The following is a 19021-nucleotide window of genomic DNA, read 5'->3' as shown; positions in this document are numbered from 1 at the left end:
GCTTTACCGTATCTAGACGACGTAGCGATATTCTCCGCATCCTGGCCTGAGCATATGGCGCACTTGCGGGCAGTGCTAACCCGCCTGCGCGATGCGGGCTTGACAGTCAAGGCTCCCAAGTGCCAGTTAGCACAGGCCGAGGTTGTCTACCTCGGACACGTGATTGGTCGGGGTCGACGCCGCCCCTCTGAAATAAAGGTGGCCGCTGTGCGAGACTTCCCGCAACCGCGCACGAAGACCGATATTCGGTCGTTCTTAGGTGTCGCCGGCTACTATCAGAGGTACATCCCCAGGTACTCTGATATCGCGGCTCCCTTGACGGATGCTCTAAGAAAGACAGAGCCGCAAACAGTCGTCTGGGATGAGACGAAGGAAAGAGCTTTTAGCGCCCTAAAGAGCGCCCTAACAAGCCAGCCTGTGCTACGATCGCCCGACTACACAAAAGGGTTCGTTGTTCAGTGTGATGCTAGTGAGCGAGGCATGGGCGTTGTACTGTGCCAACGGGAAAATGGAGAAGTAGAACACCCCGTCCTGTATGCTAGTCGTAAGCTGACCAGTCGTGAGCAGGCGTATAGCGCCACCGAGAAAGAGTGTGCGTGTATCGTGTGGGCCGTTCAGAAATTGTCATGTTACCTAGCCGGCTCGAGGTTTATCATTGAAACGGATCACTGCCCTCTCCAATGGCTGCAGACCATCTCTCCCAAAAATGGCCGCCTCCTGCGCTGGAGCCTCGCTTTGCAACAATATTCCTTTGAGGTGCGTTACAAAAAGGGGAGTCTCAACGGTAACGCCGATGGCTTAAGTCGAAGCCCCTAACGTGGGAATCAGCCTCAAAATTGCTTGTTACTGATGTTTTTCTTCCTGAGGCAGGATTTTTTTTAACTTATTGCTTTTGTGTAGTGTTTCAAAGTGATGATGTGCTTTCTAGTGCAATTTTCCGATTTGTGGACGCGTTCTGAGTGCTGCTAAACTACTGTAAGGAACTAGGCAGCAGTATAAAAGGGGAAAGAGCCTGGCAGGGCTTAGTGAGGGTTGTGCCGTGCTTGCTGACTGAGCGGTTGACTTTCGGCGTAGTTCTAACGCTTGCCGGAGACGAGAACAAAAATGTCAACTCTCCCGAAGTCACTTTGCAGTGTCCTGTGTGCACCTGAACGTGAGAACGAGGCCTTCTCTGTGCGCTGCGCTCAAGAAACGCCAAAGGACGCCCGACTTCGGTTATGAGCATCATCGAGCGACATCCCTCCGGACAGCGGATGCAGTCCCCTGACCATCGGGATCTCCTTCCCCCGGCGGGGCGGTCTGTTACGTTTCGCCTACAACGCGCGGTAATGCCGGCGCGGATGCAACGGACGCCGGGGCTTCGTTCAAAGCGGCGGACATTTTGGCCCGTGCGACGCCGCCGCAACGCTTCCCCGCCAAGCGTGTCCAGGCGTGTTTCAGTGCCACGTGTCTTCGTGTGTGCGTGTGTGTGTGTGTGCCCACGCTTGTCAAAGCGCGGCAGCCGGGGAGCGGAGCTCCCGAAGTGAGGGTTGGCGATGCGTCACTACACTCGGTTCAGCAGGTCTCTCGGCTCGACCGTGCGCGCCGTCGTGGGCTCATGCTCCGCCGTCCCGTGACCTTCATCCCGTGACCTTCCCTTTTGGACCGCGACGCCGAGAGTATAAGAGCAGCTGCCCCCGGACGCCAGGAGGGAGGCTCCGATTTGTACTGTTGAGTTACGTGCTCTCCCGTCTCTCCACTTCGGTCGACCTGACCGGCCGCTCTTTTGCTATGTTAGAATAAACAAGTTGTTCTGTTACCAGTCTTCTCATGCTTTGCCGGGACCTTCGGATGCTTCCTGTGCCCCAGGCCGCCAGGCCAACGCTACCCTTGGGGCTTGCGACCCATTCGCAATAACGGGCGTCAGCACCGAGACCCCAACAACTCGTGCCAGCGGTGCGATTACTACAATACGGATGCTAGTGGTCACGGCATTGGTGGAATTCTCCTATACAGCGAGACGACACTTTAGATGAGAGGGTCGTCGCGTACACAAATCCCGTTCTGACAAACGCCGAAAAGAATCACACCATCACGGAGCAGGAATGCCTATCTATCATTTGGTCTGTGTAGAAGTCTCGACCTTATCTTAACGGCCGCCGTTTTACCATCGTTACAGACCATCGTGCATTATGCTGGCTTTAAATGCTGAACAACTTGTCTGGACGGCTTGGTCGGTGGATTCTTCGTCTGCAAGAATACGACTTTACCATTACCTACAAGTGCGGAAAAAAACACCAAGATGCAGACGCGCTTTCTCGCTGTCCGCTTCCTACGACACAGTGCTCCAACTACCACCAACCAACTCCAACTACCAGCCATGACAAGCTTTCGCACGATCCATCTTCACATGCTTTCTTGTTGGCCACTGTCGACGAGATGCCTTCACACGACAACAGATTCTTCCAATCTCATCAACTTGCCGACTCTTACTGTCGGCGCATCACAGACCGGCTTCAAGGAGCTTCGCGCCCGCCTAACGTCCGCCTTCGTCGACAGCTGACGCAATTTAAGATTGACAACCGCGTCCTGTACCTTCATGTCTATCACCCTGACGGTCAACGCTGGGTTCCTGTCCTGCCACGCTCTCTACGTGTTCATGTCCTGCAGGCTTCTCACGACGACATGACTGCTGGTCACCTTGGTTTTCAGAAAACCTATGACTGAATCAAAGGTCGCTTCTAGTGGCCTGGCTTGTCCGCCAGTGTAGCGAAGTAGGTCGCTTCCTGCGCCCTATGTCAGCATCGAAAGCTCCCTACATCAGCTCCAAGCGGACAACTGCAACCGGTTTCATGTCCGTCGCCACCATTTGAAGTCGTTGGCATTAACCTGCATGGTCCTCTTCCTGTGACTCTCACCGGTAAACGATGGATTGTGACAGCCGTTGGCCACTTGACACGCTACGCCGAAACAGCTTGTGTGAGTTTATCCTCAGCCTCTGAAGTTGTTGCATTCATACTTCAAGCCTTAATACTGCGCCACGGTGCTCCTCGCGTCCTCCTGAGCGACCGTGGAAAAGCATTCCTATCGCAACTAGTAGACGAAGCACTCAGAGCCTCCGGAACCACCAACACGACTACCTCCAGTTACCATCCGCAAACCAAAGGCATAACAGAGCGATTTCATCGCACGCTGTCAGACATGCTAGCCATGTACCTGGAATCAGATCACAGAAACTGGGACGCAATTTTGCCATTTGGGACTTTTGCCTATAATACCGCTGTTCAACGCACGACCGGATACTCGCCATTCTATCTTGTCTTTGGTCGTTCACCCTCTTCCTCTCTTGACGTCTCTTTCTTCATGCCAACTGTCAATCGATGTCCATCCTCCTGTGAAGAATATGTGTCCCGCATCCTGCGTTGTCGCCAGCTCGCCCGCATCAACACCGAAGCAAGGCAACAGGACCGCAAGCAGCATTACGACGCCTCTCATCGCGTCGTGTGCTTCCGTCCTGGCGAGGAAGTGCTACTCTGGGCACCAGTTCGTACTCCTGGCTTGTGTGACAAGCTTCAGCTTCGGTTTATCGGCCCCTACAAAGTTTGGAGCAGACCTCTCCGGTTACTATCGCGTGGCACGAGTTATTCTTCCACATGATCGCCGCTGCCGCGCTGCTGAGGTTGTCCACGTTTCCCGTATGAAGCCTTTCACGAGGCGTTCGCTGCCCCTTTGAATTGCGGCCAGGATGGCCGCTCTCATACGAGGGGACATTAGTGTGGGCATTTGTAAGCTATTCTTTGTCATCTGTACATGATCATCATCATGTGGGGTTCACATCGGGTTCTCCTTCATCATCGCTTGTGGGGCTTGCTCTTTAGTGTGATCCGTGCTGTGGGCGTGTCGGTTTGCCGCATCATCGACGCGGAATAAGCGTCGTGGTAAGTGCTGCGTCACAATATATATGTATATAAATGTCACATCCTATATGGTCACCGCGGGTATGTGCCAGGCGATGGGAACGACGCTGAAGTAGCGCGCGAGTGAAAAAACAGTGACAATATATATATATATATATATATATATATATATATATATATATATATATATATATATATATATATATATACACACATACGTATAAATTGAGAAGAGGTTTATGGACGGGCTCCTCATGCAAAGGCGCAGCGATCGGGAACGGCGAGACAGCCCGAAGCACTGTCCAAAAAGACGCCAGCAATCAACATCGCAAGCCGAGCCAAGCCGCGCGTTGGCGATGCGGCTTGGCTTCTTCTTCACAATATATATATATATATATATATATATATATATATATATATATATATGGAGAGAGAGAGAGAGAGTATTTCAGCTAACTTGGGCCAAGTTTAACAAAAAATAAAGGCTACGTGTGTAGAATTGCCGCGGCATTGTTCTGAGCCGCAAGGAGCACGGTATCATATTTCTTTGAATCCGCCAAGCTGGTTAATTAACAGAGTTTGCTTAATTAACTTTGTATATGTTACCTCCATTGAAATATCTTGAATACAGAATGTCTGGCGCTTGTTGTGAAATACTGGATTATTTCATGTATGCTAAGATTACTACCTTGTTTAATTTTTTTACAGCCTTTCTTTAAAATGCGCGAAATTTAAAATGAAATACCGCGGGACTTCCGGCTAACGCGCCGTCCTTTTAGTGCCCTCAAATGTAAGTTGGATGAATCAGCAAAAGCTGCTCCGCACACAGAGATCCGTTGAACAGGCTGTCGGTGGCTGTGGCGGAATGCGAGTGACCGGAGGCAGCTTGGTTTTTATATCCGTCTTTCATCCCACTGTCAGCCTCGCCCCTCAATCATGTTTCTTCATAGGTGCGAAAAGAAACGAAAAAAAATGCGTGCACTGCGTAGAATGCTGCTTCCAGTCCCATATCGCTTTCACACGTGGTGACCGCTTCTTCGTTAAAGAATTTCTTTCTTTAAATGGGTACGCCCGTTTTGTGACTTAACGTCCATCGCAGTCAACGACAGCCTTTTTTAGGCTTCTAGCGCCACTCGGAACAAGCAAAAAGAAAGGTGGAAGGGGTAATGAAAAGGAACGGAGAACAGGCTGAGCGCTCACCCTGTTGTCCGTTCCTTTTCATTACCCCTTCCACCTTCCTTTTTGCTTGTTCCGAGCTGCGCTACGAGCCGAAATAGTCATGACACACCAACTCGTACAAACTGCCAAGCTGCTGACCTTCATTTCTAGTTCAACGGGCTTCTTTCTTGCTACTAGCGCTCACCCTGTTCTCCATTCCTTTTCATTACCCTTGCACCTTCATTTTTGCTCGTTCTGAGCTGCGCTACAAGCCTAAAAAGTAATGACACACCAACTCGTAAAAACTATACGGAGGAAACACGAAAGTGTTGCTGACAAACTTCAGCCAGGAGTTCAAGCACATCGACAAGGGCACGACGATCGCATGCATCGAGGAAATTCAGGAAACCAGCGATGCGTTTCTCCCCTCGGATTCTGTCGCATCTACCCCGACGACCGTAGTTCCCGAGCCAGACTTCGACATAAATCCAAGTCTCCCAGTTATTAAGCAGCAACGGCCCAGAAGTCTGCTTCGACGATCCAAAGACTGCTTTTCGACGTCGTCAAGGATCCAACAAACACCAGTCGCACAGCATCGCATAATAGCCGAAGAGTGCGCTCGACCACTCCGCCAGAGCCCTTACCGAGTATCGACGCGAGAACGCGAAGCTATAAGTCAAGAAGTCGACGAAATGCTGCGCGACGACATCATCCAGCCATCGAAAAGCCCGTGGGCGTCTCCAGTTGTTTTAGTGAAGAAAAAGGATGGAACGCTACGTTTCTGCGTCTATTATCGTCGACTGAACAAAATCACGAAGAAAGACGTATACCCGCTCCCACGGACGGATGACGCATTGGATCGGCTCTGCAATGCTAAATACTTCTCAACGATGAACGTCAAGTCTGGCTACTGGCAAATATAAGTCGACGAAAGGGATCGCGAAAAGACCGCCTTCATCACGCCAGGCGGCCTCAATGAGTTCAAGGATATGCCATTGGGACTGTTCTCGGCACCTGCAACGTACCAGCGCGTGATGGACACGCTTTTAGCAGGATTGAAGTGGCAGACCTGTCTTGTTTACTTGGATGACGTCGTCGTCTTCGCCGGAAATTTTGACGATCACCTTAAGCGGCTTGCGACAGTATTAGAGGCCGTCAATTCATCAGGGCTCACCCTGAAACCGGAAAAGTGTCGCTTCGCTTACAATGAGCTTCTGTACCTAGGCCACGTCATCAGCAAATCAGGAGTACGCCCCGACCCGCAGAAGACCGCTGCCATCGCCAAGTTCCCGCAGCCATTCGACAAGAAAGCAGTGCGCAGATTCCTTGGCATGTGTGCCTACTATAGGCGCTTTGTCAAGGACTTTTCACGCATCGCGGAGCCGCTAACACATCTAACGAAATGTGATGTCGAGTTCAAGTGGGAAACGCCGCAGGCCGACGCATTTCAAGAACTCAAACGGCGCATGCAGTCGCCGCCGGTACTTGCACACTTCGACGAGGACGCCGATACTGAAATCCACACTGAGGCCAGTAGCCTAGGCCTCGGTGCCGTCCTAGTCCAGAGGAAAGACGGACTTGAACGGGGATATCTTATGCGCCGGCCGCTGTCAAAAGCGGAAGGTAATTATTCTACGACTGAAAAGGAATGCCTCGCCATCATTTGGGCTACAGCAAAATTCCGCCCTTACCTCTATGGCAGGCCATTCAAAGTCGTCAGCAACCATCACGCGTTGTATTGGCTAGCTAACTTAAAGGACCCTTCAGGACGGCTGGCGCGGTGGAGCCTCAGACTGCAAGAATATGACGTCACCGTAATATACAAGTCCGGAAGAAAACAGTCTGACGCCGACTGCTTATCACGCGCCCCCATCGATCCCCTGCGGCTAGACGATGAAGACGACGAGGACGACGACGCCTTCCTTGGAATAATAAGCGCGAAAGACTTCACTAAACAGCAGCGAGCAGACCCGGAGCTAAAAGGCCTCGTCGAATACTTGGAAGGGAACACCGACGTTGTCCCTAGGGCATTTAAGCGCGGGTTGCCTTCGTTCACGCTACAAAACAACCTGCTCGTGAAGAACTTCTCACCAGTCAGCGCCAGCTACGTTCTTGTTGTACCGTCACCGCTGCGTCCAGAAGTACTGCACGCCCTACACGACGATCCAACCGCTGGGCACCTCGGCTTCTCCCGGACGCTGTCAAGGATACAGGAAAGGTATTAGACATTCCGTCAAGACGTCAAGACATTCCGAGACTGTCAGTGACGCAAGACACCACCGAAAAGGCCAGCAGGATTACTACAGCCGATCGAACCTCCTCGCCGACCATTCCAGCAGATTGGGATGGATTTGTTGGGGCCGTTTCCGACGTCAACATCCGGGAATAAGTGGATCGTCGTGGCGACGGACTACCTTACCCGCTTTGCTGAAACTAAAGCTCTACCAAAAGGCAGCGCAGCCGAAGTGGCGAAATTTTTCCTCGAGCACATCATGCTGCGACATGGTGCCCCAGAAGTCCTCATCACCGGCAGAGGAACGGCTTTTGCAGCAGAGCTCACCCAAGCCATTCTGCAGTACAGCCAGACAAGCCACAGGAGGACAACTGCCTACCATCCGCAGACGAATGGTCTCACGGAGCGCCTGAACAAGACCCTCGCCGACATGCTAGCAATGTACGTCGACGTCGAACACAAGACCTGGGATGCCGTCCTGCCGTACGTAACATTCGCTTACAACACGGCGGTGCAAGAAACAACACAGATCACGCCGTTCAAGCTGGTCTACGGCAGGAACCCGACGACGACGCTCGACGCCATGCTGCCGCACGTCACTGACGAGGAGAACCTTGACGTCGCCACCTATCTCCAGCGCGCCGAAGAAGCCTGACACGTCGCCCGCCTACGGATCAAGACCAAGCAGCGCACAGACAGCCGACACTACAACCTCCGACGACGCTTCGTCGAGTACCAGCCCGGCGACCGTGTTTGGGTATGGACCCCGATACGCCGACGAGGACTGAGTGAGAAACTATTGCGACGCTATTTCAGACCCTACAAGGTCATCCGACGTATTGGCGCACTGGACTATGAGGTCGTGCCAGACGGTATTTCGCATTGACAGCGGCGCCGCGCACGATCTGAAGTGGTCCACGTGGTGCGCCTTAAACCGTTTTACGGACGCTGACGAACTGCCTTATTTTGTTGTTTTCTTTGCTACGAGTGCTTTTCTTTATTACTTTCGTTTGTTTGCAGCAACGGGTTGATGCTTTTTAAGAGGGGGGTATTGACACGTGTACTTAAATTTATCGGGCGACCACGTTTCGCCGCCTAACAAATCTTATCGCACTGCGCGGGACGCGCCTGCATGTATCCGAAGTTTCTGGAAAGTTATCGATGCTTCTATCCGCTGTCTGTTGTCGCCGAACCTTGTGTTGTCTTAATTCATCGCGTGACACGAATGGTGTAGAACTTTGTGGAAGGCACGCGGGTCCCAACGATTAGTCTGGAACAGTCGATGACTGCTGTATAAAAGCCGACGCGCTAGACCCGCTGATCAGATTTTCGACGATCGCCGACCCTGTTCGCCGCTCTCGTTGTGCTTTAAGTGTAGCCTGTTTGCGGGCACAGGTTGCCCAATAAAAGCTAGTTTTGCCTTTCGCAGTATTGCTATTGTGTTCTTTGACTTCACGACCATGTGACAATATATATATATATATATATATATATATATATATATATATTTTTTTTTTTCGGAAAGTGCTTGAAGTATCGAAAGAATGCTAACGCATTGAAAATCGGTGGGTGACCTACGGCACCGGGATTTCAACCATGTAGCTCTATCTTAAGAGCCGTCTGCCCAACCACTAGGACTACGCTGTGATCGCCATGTTGTGCCCTCAGAATTCGACGGAATTTGCATGGCACATGCTTTTCCTCAGCACAATACACCACTAAAGTAGGCCGGCCGTCCGGCCCGGGGATACCTGTGTCTGTTTGAGTTACCAGTAGGTAGCCTGCGGCAGTGTAGTTTCGGACCCACGTCCTCCTACAAGTGAGGTGGACAATCTGCCACGAGGCCATGGTTGCGGTTCGTTGTGTCTACTTCTTGCCCTCTGCGTCTCGCGTAGTCACTGTTTCTTAAGAATAAGCCAGCATAGCGATGAGTCGGCAGATTCCGGAGACTTTATGATCCGCGGTTGCGGAGTCACGTGTGTAGCATGACGGGGGTCTCCGCGTATTAATAATAATAATAAATAATAATAATACCTTTATTCACAAAAACAAGTGGCACAATGTGCCAAGGCATTAGGAAAAAAGTTGCTACAAAAGCAACTTGACTGGTCCTAATAACCAGAAGGTCCAAAAGGCAGCAGACAGCAAGGAGCGAGAAAAAAAAAAGAATAAGAAAGGAAAGAGGAACAACGAAAATGGAGAAAGGATAGAGTGTAATGGCTTGTATTACATAGATCTCGCTTAAACAATTTGCTTCGCACATGAAACAGCTCGGGAAAAACAATAGATATATAGATACACAAAACTCTTAAAAAGAAAAGGATTAGGTACATGGTTAAACCCAATTCTTGGGGCAATAGAAATTATACAGTTCTCTGCCAGAAGAATTAGGTACAGTCGCGATCTTTTTGACGGTGAACAAGGGAGCGCGTGGCTTTCCGTACTGCCAGCGCAGTTTAGCGGCGACAACGAGAAGCAGTGCGCATGCGCAGTGCGTCTGGCGTGTGAGAATTCTACCTTCGCGCGCATTGCGTCACGCAAGCACGCGCGTGTCGTCTGCTACACGCACACCGCGACAAGGGAGCCGTGCACTGCAAGAGCGGTAACAATGTTGAAGTTGAAATTACATTCCACACGATGCATGAATAAACTTGAAACTGTTATCTTTTGCCGACGTTCCTATACTTGTAGGCAGTGACCACCCCAGTGTTCGAGGAAGGTATGTATTTGTTCCCATTACCACGTTTATCAGAGCAGCTGCTTAACCTCAGCATGTCCCGTGTTCCTGAAGACGAGAGGTCGAAAATAGTAAAACTTTCACTGAAGGAATATTTTCAGCGCTTCATCGGCGCATTGGTGCACAAGCCCCTGAAGACTATCAATAGGATCATCCAAGCATTCAGGAAGGAAGGCCGCATTTCTGACTCCCCACATGGGCGTCGGGAAATGGTAGCGACAGATGAAGGAGACGCGCTAATGTAGCTTCAGTAGTGGAGAATCCCTTTCAGTCCGCGAGGGAAGTGCGGGAGCTGCTCGATGGGGCCGCTTCAGTTCTTACCCTACGGCGACCACTCAGGTGCGCTGGATTGCGAAGTTATGCGGCTGCATAAAAGCCTGTTCTCAGCGCTTCGAACAAGGCGTCACGACTGCAATTTGCCGAAGCTCACGCCTTGTGGACTTCCGATGACTGGGGCCGAGTAATCTTCTCGGAGGAGTCGACTTTTTCAACACGTCAAAACCAGTGCGCGCAGCTGTGGCACTCAAGAGGGACACGGTAAGAAAACTTTCTCTACGGATTTGATTTTGTGTGAAGAACTAAATTTAATATTGTTACGAATGATGTTTATTTACAGGGTGAAACGGTGAAACGAGGTCCGAGAGGGAAGCTACAGGCCAGGCCCAGCCGGCGCAGAGTACCGCGAGATCACGCGCGCACACTCTACTTCTTCTTTCTCTGCCTCAGCCGCGCAGTGCTGCGACATTTTCCCCGGGGGCAGACGAAGCTCGCTGAGCGAGTTAAAGGGACCTGTGATGGCACTGCTTGAGTCTGGCCACGTGAACAACTTGCGTCGCCCGGGAACGCCGATTACTTGCCGTCACTTTGGCGACGACATAGTTCACATCACTCAAGCGGCTCAGTATAACGAATGGTCCGGTGAAAGCGGCGAGAAACTTGCGGTACAATCCCTTTTTGCGAACAGGTGTCCACAACCAAACATATTCAGCGGAAGTAAAGATGACGGGGATATGCTACGCATCGTAGTGAATCTTGCTGTTGCCTTGTGAGGACAACATCCTAAGATGCGCCAGTCGATGTGCCTCTTCAGCAGGACACAGAGTTTGGGCAATGGAAGGATCTTCTTGACACGATAAAGGTAGAATAATGTCCAGAGAGCTCTGGGGAGTGCGTGCGTACAGCAAAAAGAATGGCGTATATCCAGTAATTTTGTGCTTGGCACTATTGCACGCGTACGTTACAAAAGGTAAGACGGCGTCCCAATTCTTGTGGTCAGCAGCGACATACATTGATAACATGTTGGTAAGGATTCGATTCGTCCACTCCGTGAGGCCATTGGTTTGCGGGTGGTAAGGAGTGGAATGACGATATGCAGAACCACAAAGCCGTAAAAGTTCTTCAACGATGTCGGCGGTGAATTGCCGTCCACGGTCACTGATGACAACACGGGGAGCGCCATGACGGAGTATGACGTGATGCAACAAAAATGAAGAGACATCTGTTGCAGTGGCAGATGGAAGTGCCGCCGTTTCCGTGTAGCGAGTAAGATAGGATAGGATAGGATAGGAATAAACTTTATTTGTCCAACGGTTGTTGATGTAGGTGCGCGGTGCTAGGCTGCCAGGGGTCCATCGCCCGAGGAAGATCTTTCGAGATCCTCGGCAACGGCCCTGGCCCGCTGGACGGCCCACTCCTGGTCTTCGGGTGCCTCGCTGAGGAGGGCGGCTTGCCATCTCTCAGCGAGGCGCCCCGCTTCAGAGGGTTCTGCTGTTTTATTCCCCCTTCCTCTTTGTCCTTGTTCCACGTGGCGTTGGCATTCCCAAAGCACATGGGCCATATCGGCCCGTTCGCGCTCGCACCACGGGCAGCCGGGCGACGGGTGCAGCGCGGGCCACAGGCGGTGCAGGTGGTAGGGGTTTGTGAAAGTGCCCGTCTGCAACCGTCTCAGGTCGACCGCCTGGGACCTGTCTAGACGCCCATGGGGTTGTGAATATTTTTTTTTTGTTTTCTATAGTGACCAAGCACCTCTCTGTAAGATAAGATAATCTACGAGTAAGATAATCTACGCATACTATAATCCAGCGGTAGCCAGCTGACGTCTTTGGGAGCGGGCCAAGCAAGTTAATGCCGACTTTTTCAAAGGGTAACGTCGGTGGCTTAACTGGTTGTAAATAGCCTGCTGGGGCCGTCGTCGTTAGCTTGTGGCGCTGGCAAACAGTACAGCTGGCGACATACTGTTTCATTGTTTTCCAGAGCTTGGGCCAGAAAAATCTCTGTCTAAGTCGGTGTAGTGTGCGTGTAAAGCCAAGGTGCCCGGACGTGATATCGTCATGCATGGAACGAAGGACAGCAGGGCGCAGGTTTTTGGGCACAACTAGAAGCAATGGCGACCATCAGCCGAGTAATTTTTTTTTTTGTACAGCAAACCATTACGAAAAGTAAACGGTGTTGTTCCTGCTGGCTCACGTGCAGCTGCCCGTAGGGATTTCAATGTAGGGTCGCAACGTTGCTCGCTCTCGAAGGTACGCAGGTCTGGAAAGTCGGAAGAGATGGAAACTAGGTAGTCGTCGAAGTCATCATCCTCAGCTTTAGTGTGCGGCGAAGGGAGACGGGATAGGCAATCAGCATCCGTGTGACAGCGTCTGCTTTTGTAGTTACCGGAAAAGCTGTACTCTTGAAGGCGCAAAGCCCAGCGGGCCAACCGGCCAGACGGGTCACGCAGCCCAACCAGCCAACAGAGTGAATGATGGTCAGTCACTATTGTGAATGCCCGGCCATGTAGATACGGACGGAACTTCTGAATGGCGAAGACGACTGCTAAGCACTCGAGTTCAGTAACGGTGTAGTTTGTCTCCGCTTTTGTAAGTGTCCGACTAGCGTAGGCAATGACATGCTCATGGCCATCGCAGAGTTGAACAAGCACAGCGCCAACACCCGCACCGCTGGCGTCAGTGTGCAGCTCAGTTGACGCCTCCGGATTGAAATGCCGCAGTACCGGTCTAGAAGTCAACAAAAATTTCAGCTGTTGAAACGCCGACTCGCAGTCAGCAGTCCACAAGTATGGGGTGTCTTTGTGAAGGAGAGACGTGAGGGAAGAGGCAAGCTGTGCGAAATTCTTGATAAAGCGTCGGAAATATGAGCAAAGGCCCAAAAAGCTTCGCAGATCTTTCACCGTTTGTGGCTGTTGGAAGTCGCGAACCGCTGCTATCTTTTCAGGGTCTGGTCGTATGCCGTCTTTGTTGACCAGAAAGCCTAGTACGAGGGCTTGACGCTCACCGAAATGACATTTCTTCGAGTTTAAAATAAGGCCAGCTTGCTGGATGCAATCAAGAACGATCGACAGGCGCTGATTGTGCTCGTGAAATGTCCGGCCGTAGATAATGACGTCGTCTAAATAGCACATGCAAATTTCCCATTTGAGTCCGCGGAGCACGGTATCCATAAATCGCTCGAATGTCGCTGGAGCGTTGCATAAGCCAAAGGGCATAACGTTGAACTCAAAGAGACCGTCAGGTGTCACGAAGGCTGTCTTCTCCTTGTCTGAGAGGTGCATGGGAATTTGCCAATATCCTGGCCGCAAATCAACAGAAGAGAAATACGACGCGGAGTGGAGGCAGTCGACGGCGTCATCTATTCGTGGTAGGGGGTACACGTCTTTCTTTGTGACGGTGTTTAGGCGGCGATAGTCCACACAAAATCTCCATGAGTTGTCTTTTTTCTTGACTAGGATTACAGGAACAGCCCAAGGGCTACATGATTCCTGGATCACTCCTTTCTGTAACATTTCTTCGACCTGCTCGGCGATGACTTTTCTCTCTGAAGGTGAAACGCGGTAGGGCTTCTGACGAATTGGCGTTGCTTGCCCTGTATGAATGCGGTGTTGCATACGAGACGCCGGTGGTGTATGGGACGCTCGTTGGCCTTGAGCAAAATCAAACACTGTGGTGTAGCGAGTGAGCACAGCTTCCAGCAGACACTGCTCACTAGAAGACAGCGACTTGTTAATCATGCGCTTAAAGTCAGCAGAATTATGATGGTTGGAATCGGGGTTGGATTTTTTTTCGGCAGTTGAGATTTCGACCGTTCTGACGCTGACAATGGCTTTTTCATCAAAACTTGCCAGTTTAAGTCCTAGCGGCAATGTTATGGATTGGGTTGAAACGTTCACTGTCCACAAACGAGTACAACCATCAGTGGTGACAACGAGGGAGCGAGGGACTATCGCATTTTTCTTGAGCGCATTGTTATAATTGGGCTCGGCTAAACCACAACAAGAACCTGTACGAGGGCGAGAAGTATTGACAGGTACAAACATTGCAGTCTTAGGCGGCAAACACACATCTTGTGACACGGAGAGAACGTCGGCGGCATCACTGGTGCTACCTGTCATTGAAGTTCGCGCGTCGCGGCGAAGAGAAATCGCGTCACTTCCACAATCCAAAGTTGCCCCCCACTCACGCAAGAAATCAATTCCTAAAATAATGTCATGCGTTGTACGTGCAAGCACAGTAAATTCACTTTTAAATGTCTGCTCCCCTATCGTAACTGAAACAGAACAGACCCCAAGTGGGCGTAACATTTCCCCGCCAACTCCACGAAAGGTAGCGTTCCGCTCCCAAGAAAAGATAACTTTTGGTCCAAGACGATTTTTGAAGGACAGGCTCATAACAGAAACTGCCGCCCCAGTGTCAACTAAAGCAAAAGCACTCACATTGTCAACTAAAACACACACTTTGTTTTTAAACAATTTTACACAAGGGGGTCTTGATGAAGATGAACATATTGCGGCCTCACCCCCGTCGGTCGCACCAGCTAGTTACCCAGCGGCGGCGGTGATAACGAGCGACAACGAGGTGATGGAGAGCGTCGTTGTCGTGTCGGTGGTGGTGTGAGGCTGCGGTCGGAAACGGGGGAGTCACTGCGGTTCGCGCGTCTCTGCTGCAGCCGCTGGAAGGAACTGGGATATGGCCAGGGCTCGTCAGCGGGCACGCGGGGTGTGTAGGAATTAAACCGTGGAGCACGCTGCTGGTGGCGGTGGCAATACCTAGCAATGTGTCCCGCCACACCGCAGCTGTAGCAAATGCGGGAGTCGCGGCTTGTAGCGGGTGACACCGGTGACATGGGTGTCATGGGTAGCAACGTACTCTCAGGCTGGTTGTAGGAGGGAAGAGCCCGCGGAACAAATCGTTGTGGTGCATCTTGTCGGCATTTCAGACTTGTCGGTTGCGGTGGCAAGTTGCTGCTCTCCGTACGATCAGCATAGGTCCTGCGAGGTTCTCGGAAACTCTGAGGTGCCCAGGTGGACGGTGGCACACGAGAACGATGATCAAATGCACACTGATGGCACGTATGAGCATCGTCAACAACTTTAAGGCGTCCAAGCTCTTCTTTAACCACTTGCCGAATCACCGAGGAGATGTCGTCGTGGGTTGGGACGGACACACTTGCAATAGTAGTAACATTGTCCAATCGTCCAAACTTTGGCCCAATCCTTCTCATTTTCAGCGCTTCAAACGCCCGGCAGTGTTTCTTCAGATCAGACGGAGTGCTAAGATCTTCCTTCGTTATAAGAAAATTATAAACATCTTCAGCGATTCCTTTAAGCAGATGGCCTACTTTGTCTTCGTCTGTCATGGTAGCGCTGACGATTCAGCATAATTTCAGAACAGCCTCTATGTACGTTGTACACGTTTCGCCAGGTAATTGAGCTCGTCGGGAAAGTGTCTGCTCAGCCTTCTTTTTCTTAGAGATTGGGTCCCCGAAGAACTTGGTGAATTCTTCTACAAAATTATCCCAGCTCGTTAGAACGCTCTCGTGGTTTTCAAGCCAGAGGAGCGCTGTTCCAGCGAGAAAAAAAACCGCGTTATCGAGTTGATTCGTATAGTGCTCCAGTGGTTGTGGCGACTCACTCTGTTGTAGTGTTTGAGCCAGTCGTCGACGTCTTCGTTGGCCTTCCCCGAAAAGGTGGGTGGCTCTCGCAGCGGTGTCCAGTAGCCAGCCTGACTTGCTTGATTGCTGTCTGGTCCGCCGCAGGTGGGGTCGTCATTGCCTTCTCCGGAATCGGCCATGTCCACTGCTTGTGGTCGTAAACCGGCCAAGCGTCTACTCCGTCGGACAGTTGCTAGAGCTGGGTCGTCCAGGATCGTCCAAGATTTACCCCGCACGTCCACCAAAGATGTTACGAATGATGTTTATTTACAGGTTGAAACGGTGAAACGAGGTCCGAGAGGGAAGATACAGGCCAGGCCCAGCCGGCGCAGAGTACCGCGAGATCCCGCGTGCACACTCTACTTCTTCTTTCTCTGCCTCAGCCGAGCAGTGCTGCGACAATATACTTTCGATGCTGTTACGAGCCAGCCAATCTGCAGGGAGTCGCGGCCAGCGGACGCACCTGCGTGAACGTGTGGGGCGCACTGTCAAGACTTGCTGCCGGGCTTCTACACCGCATCGAGCGCCCTCTTACTTCGCAGCGCTACTGCAGCGAAATCTTGGACAACGTGCTTCGTCCTTAGGCCCACGCCGCTTTACCAGATGCCGGTTTTGTGTTTCAGCATGACCTTGCGCCGGTGCACACTGCGAAAATTGTGAAAGAGCACCTAGAAACTAGTAGGGTCCATCTGGTCTCCTGGCCGGCCAAGGGCGCCTACATGAACATGTGCGAAAATGTATGGGGCCGCATAAGAGCAGCCATGGTGCGGCACCCTATTCATTTGGCAACTGAGGACGAGCTGTGGGAAGCTGTTTGCCAAGAGTGGGAGCATCTTAGAGCAAGTAACTTTGCGCCTGCCCTGGGCTCTTCCCTACCGTGTAGAATGACAGCAGTTTCTGCTGCAAAAGGGAATAGACAAAATAGTACAGAAAATGAAACAGCGATTAATTCAAGTTTACAGCTATTGCTTTTCTAAGTCTTTCATTATATTGTGAAAAAAAGTTCAGACGTTTGCGTTTTTAGCTTGCTTTCTGCATTGTGTGACTAAAGGAACCCGGGAGAAAAGAAATAAAAAAATTACGTCACGATTTCCAGGTATTTAGCGTAACGCTAACAATGAGGAACAAACCATTTACATTGGAAGCATCTCGATTATGCTTACAGTGATAATTCGGTCACTGCCGAGGAAACAAAAAACAGCTAGCAGACGACAAGCGAGCGCTCCGATGACGTGATGCGCGCGAAGGAAAGCTACTCTCGCCGCGCATGCGCACAGAGATTGTAAGGCGCCGCTTAACTGCGGCGGTAGTATCAAAGCCACGCGCTCCCGTGTTCACGCTCAAAAAGATTGCGACTGTACATCGATGGACGCAAATCTTACTGGCATGGTGCGCAGCCGTGTAATCGTTATGCGGCCAAACGCGGTGTAGAAGACGGACAGTTTTAGAGTGTTATTTTACCGCTTCACGTAAGCTTCGCTTCACATAATTTCCAATTGTGCCTTAGATCTACGTAATTCTTTCTACTGTCGCGTTGGCCGTGTTACTTATCACTGGCCCAGCCACCAGTAGTGTTCGCCTTCGAACCGCGCCGGCACCCGCTTGCTTCAATCTCGGCTTTCTACTGGTTATGCTCCTACTCGTGACCACACTGCTATTGGCCATAGCTTAGACCCCTCGCCTCACCTAAATATTCTCAACCCGACGCGCTCAGTTCTGTCCGCTCGAAACCAGCGGCTTTCTATAGACAGGTTAGCTACTTGAAGTGAAGTTACGCTTTCTGTACACTTTCTCCTAAAGTACTCCGCTCATACTAGCCACCAACTAAAGTATCCTTCCTGTTTCAGTTGGATGTCTAGGCCGAATGCACAGTACGCCTACCTTCTTAAACATCGTGCTTGTCAGACAGAGTACCATGTATAGAATACGGTCAGTTTTAATGAATACTTGGCGATAAAATTATGTCATTTCGCCCCTTCGTCAACAGCATTTGCAGGCTAGCTCTAACAAATTGGAGAACCTTGTCGCCTTCCAGCAGCGTGCGCCACAGCACTAGGAGCTTTGTAACTTATTACAAAATTTAATGAAATTACTTGAGTCAACTATTCAAGGTCACAATTGTGCTTGGTAAGGCAAACTGCACTGTATGGTGCGTACTCACGTGCACATGTCGAGATATGAGACGTGGAACTGCTTCAGCTTCGACGATGGTGACTGCAATTTCTCGACAAAGTCTCCTATGCCACGTACAATGCAGTTTGCCACGTCAGTATGTTCACACGTTTTCCCGGTTCCAGTATCGCCCTGTGCTGCAGTTGCTTCTCAGTGAGAAAAAGAAAATGCAAAGTAGACAAAGTAAGCACACTGTCGCTAAAGTGTTGCGATGAAAGGAAGGCTTGCTTTGACGCTGCGTAATTACCATATAGCTCAATACCAGTGTACGCACAAGAATAGTTTTGTTAGTTTCTGACTTTTAATCATAGGATCACAATATAGAATTTTAGAAAGTATTTCCGTCTCACCAATACCGCTATGTACGCTAGCTTCAATACCCGCCATTTGCCAAGCTTCGGTGAGATTACAACTGCACCCGCCCGTTACCGGGATTGCGTAATATTATGGCAGTGCCCAGCTGCCCGCCGATGCTAATGAGCGGTGGCGTAGCGGCAGAGCATCCGCCTCGCATGCGGGAGCCACTGGTGGCCCCAGAAACGCAACGGTTTTTTTCTAATCGGCAGAGATGTTCCCTGTCCTGGTGCTCTGCTTCTCGTTGGGGTTCACGTCCCGAAAGAGGACGTAATTGAGATTTCCGAGTTGTCTTTGGCCGCATCTTATGCAACCACAGACGGCCTTGTTGAAAAGCATCCGCCGTGGCTCTGGGAGGCAAGTGCTTCCGCCGGGTACCTGCCGACAAAATAGGTGCAAGCGCGCTCCCGGCCAGGTGCTCGGCAGGGACCTCAACGCTTGGAAAGGCGTGTTTGTCCCCAACCGGAAGGCGTCCCCACCTCAACAGGTGCACTTGGGGCGCCACATGGGAATCTGTCACGATGGGAATTGTCCAGACCTCCT

The 19021-nt window shown here is 51.1% G+C and overlaps 1 protein-coding gene across 2 annotated transcripts in view; it reads right to left on the bottom strand.

The window, feature by feature from the left end:
- Positions 1–19021, bottom strand: part of LOC129387050 (uncharacterized) — a 110700-nt gene that overhangs the window by 51247 nt on the left and 40432 nt on the right. The window contains exon 3 of one of the 2 annotated variants that reach the window (XM_055075748.2): positions 18114–18273. In XM_055075748.2, the coding sequence (XP_054931723.1) occupies positions 18114–18273 (160 nt within the window). The remainder of the gene's footprint in view (positions 1–18113; positions 18274–19021) is intronic. The other variant, XM_055075749.2, reaches the window with a different exon arrangement.

This window comes from Dermacentor andersoni, chromosome 2 (assembly GCF_023375885.2).
Source record: "Dermacentor andersoni chromosome 2, qqDerAnde1_hic_scaffold, whole genome shotgun sequence".
Lineage (NCBI taxonomy): Eukaryota > Metazoa > Arthropoda > Arachnida > Ixodida > Ixodidae > Dermacentor > Dermacentor andersoni.
Note: the sequence above shows the minus strand (reverse complement) of the source record. Positions and strands in the feature narration are given on the sequence as shown.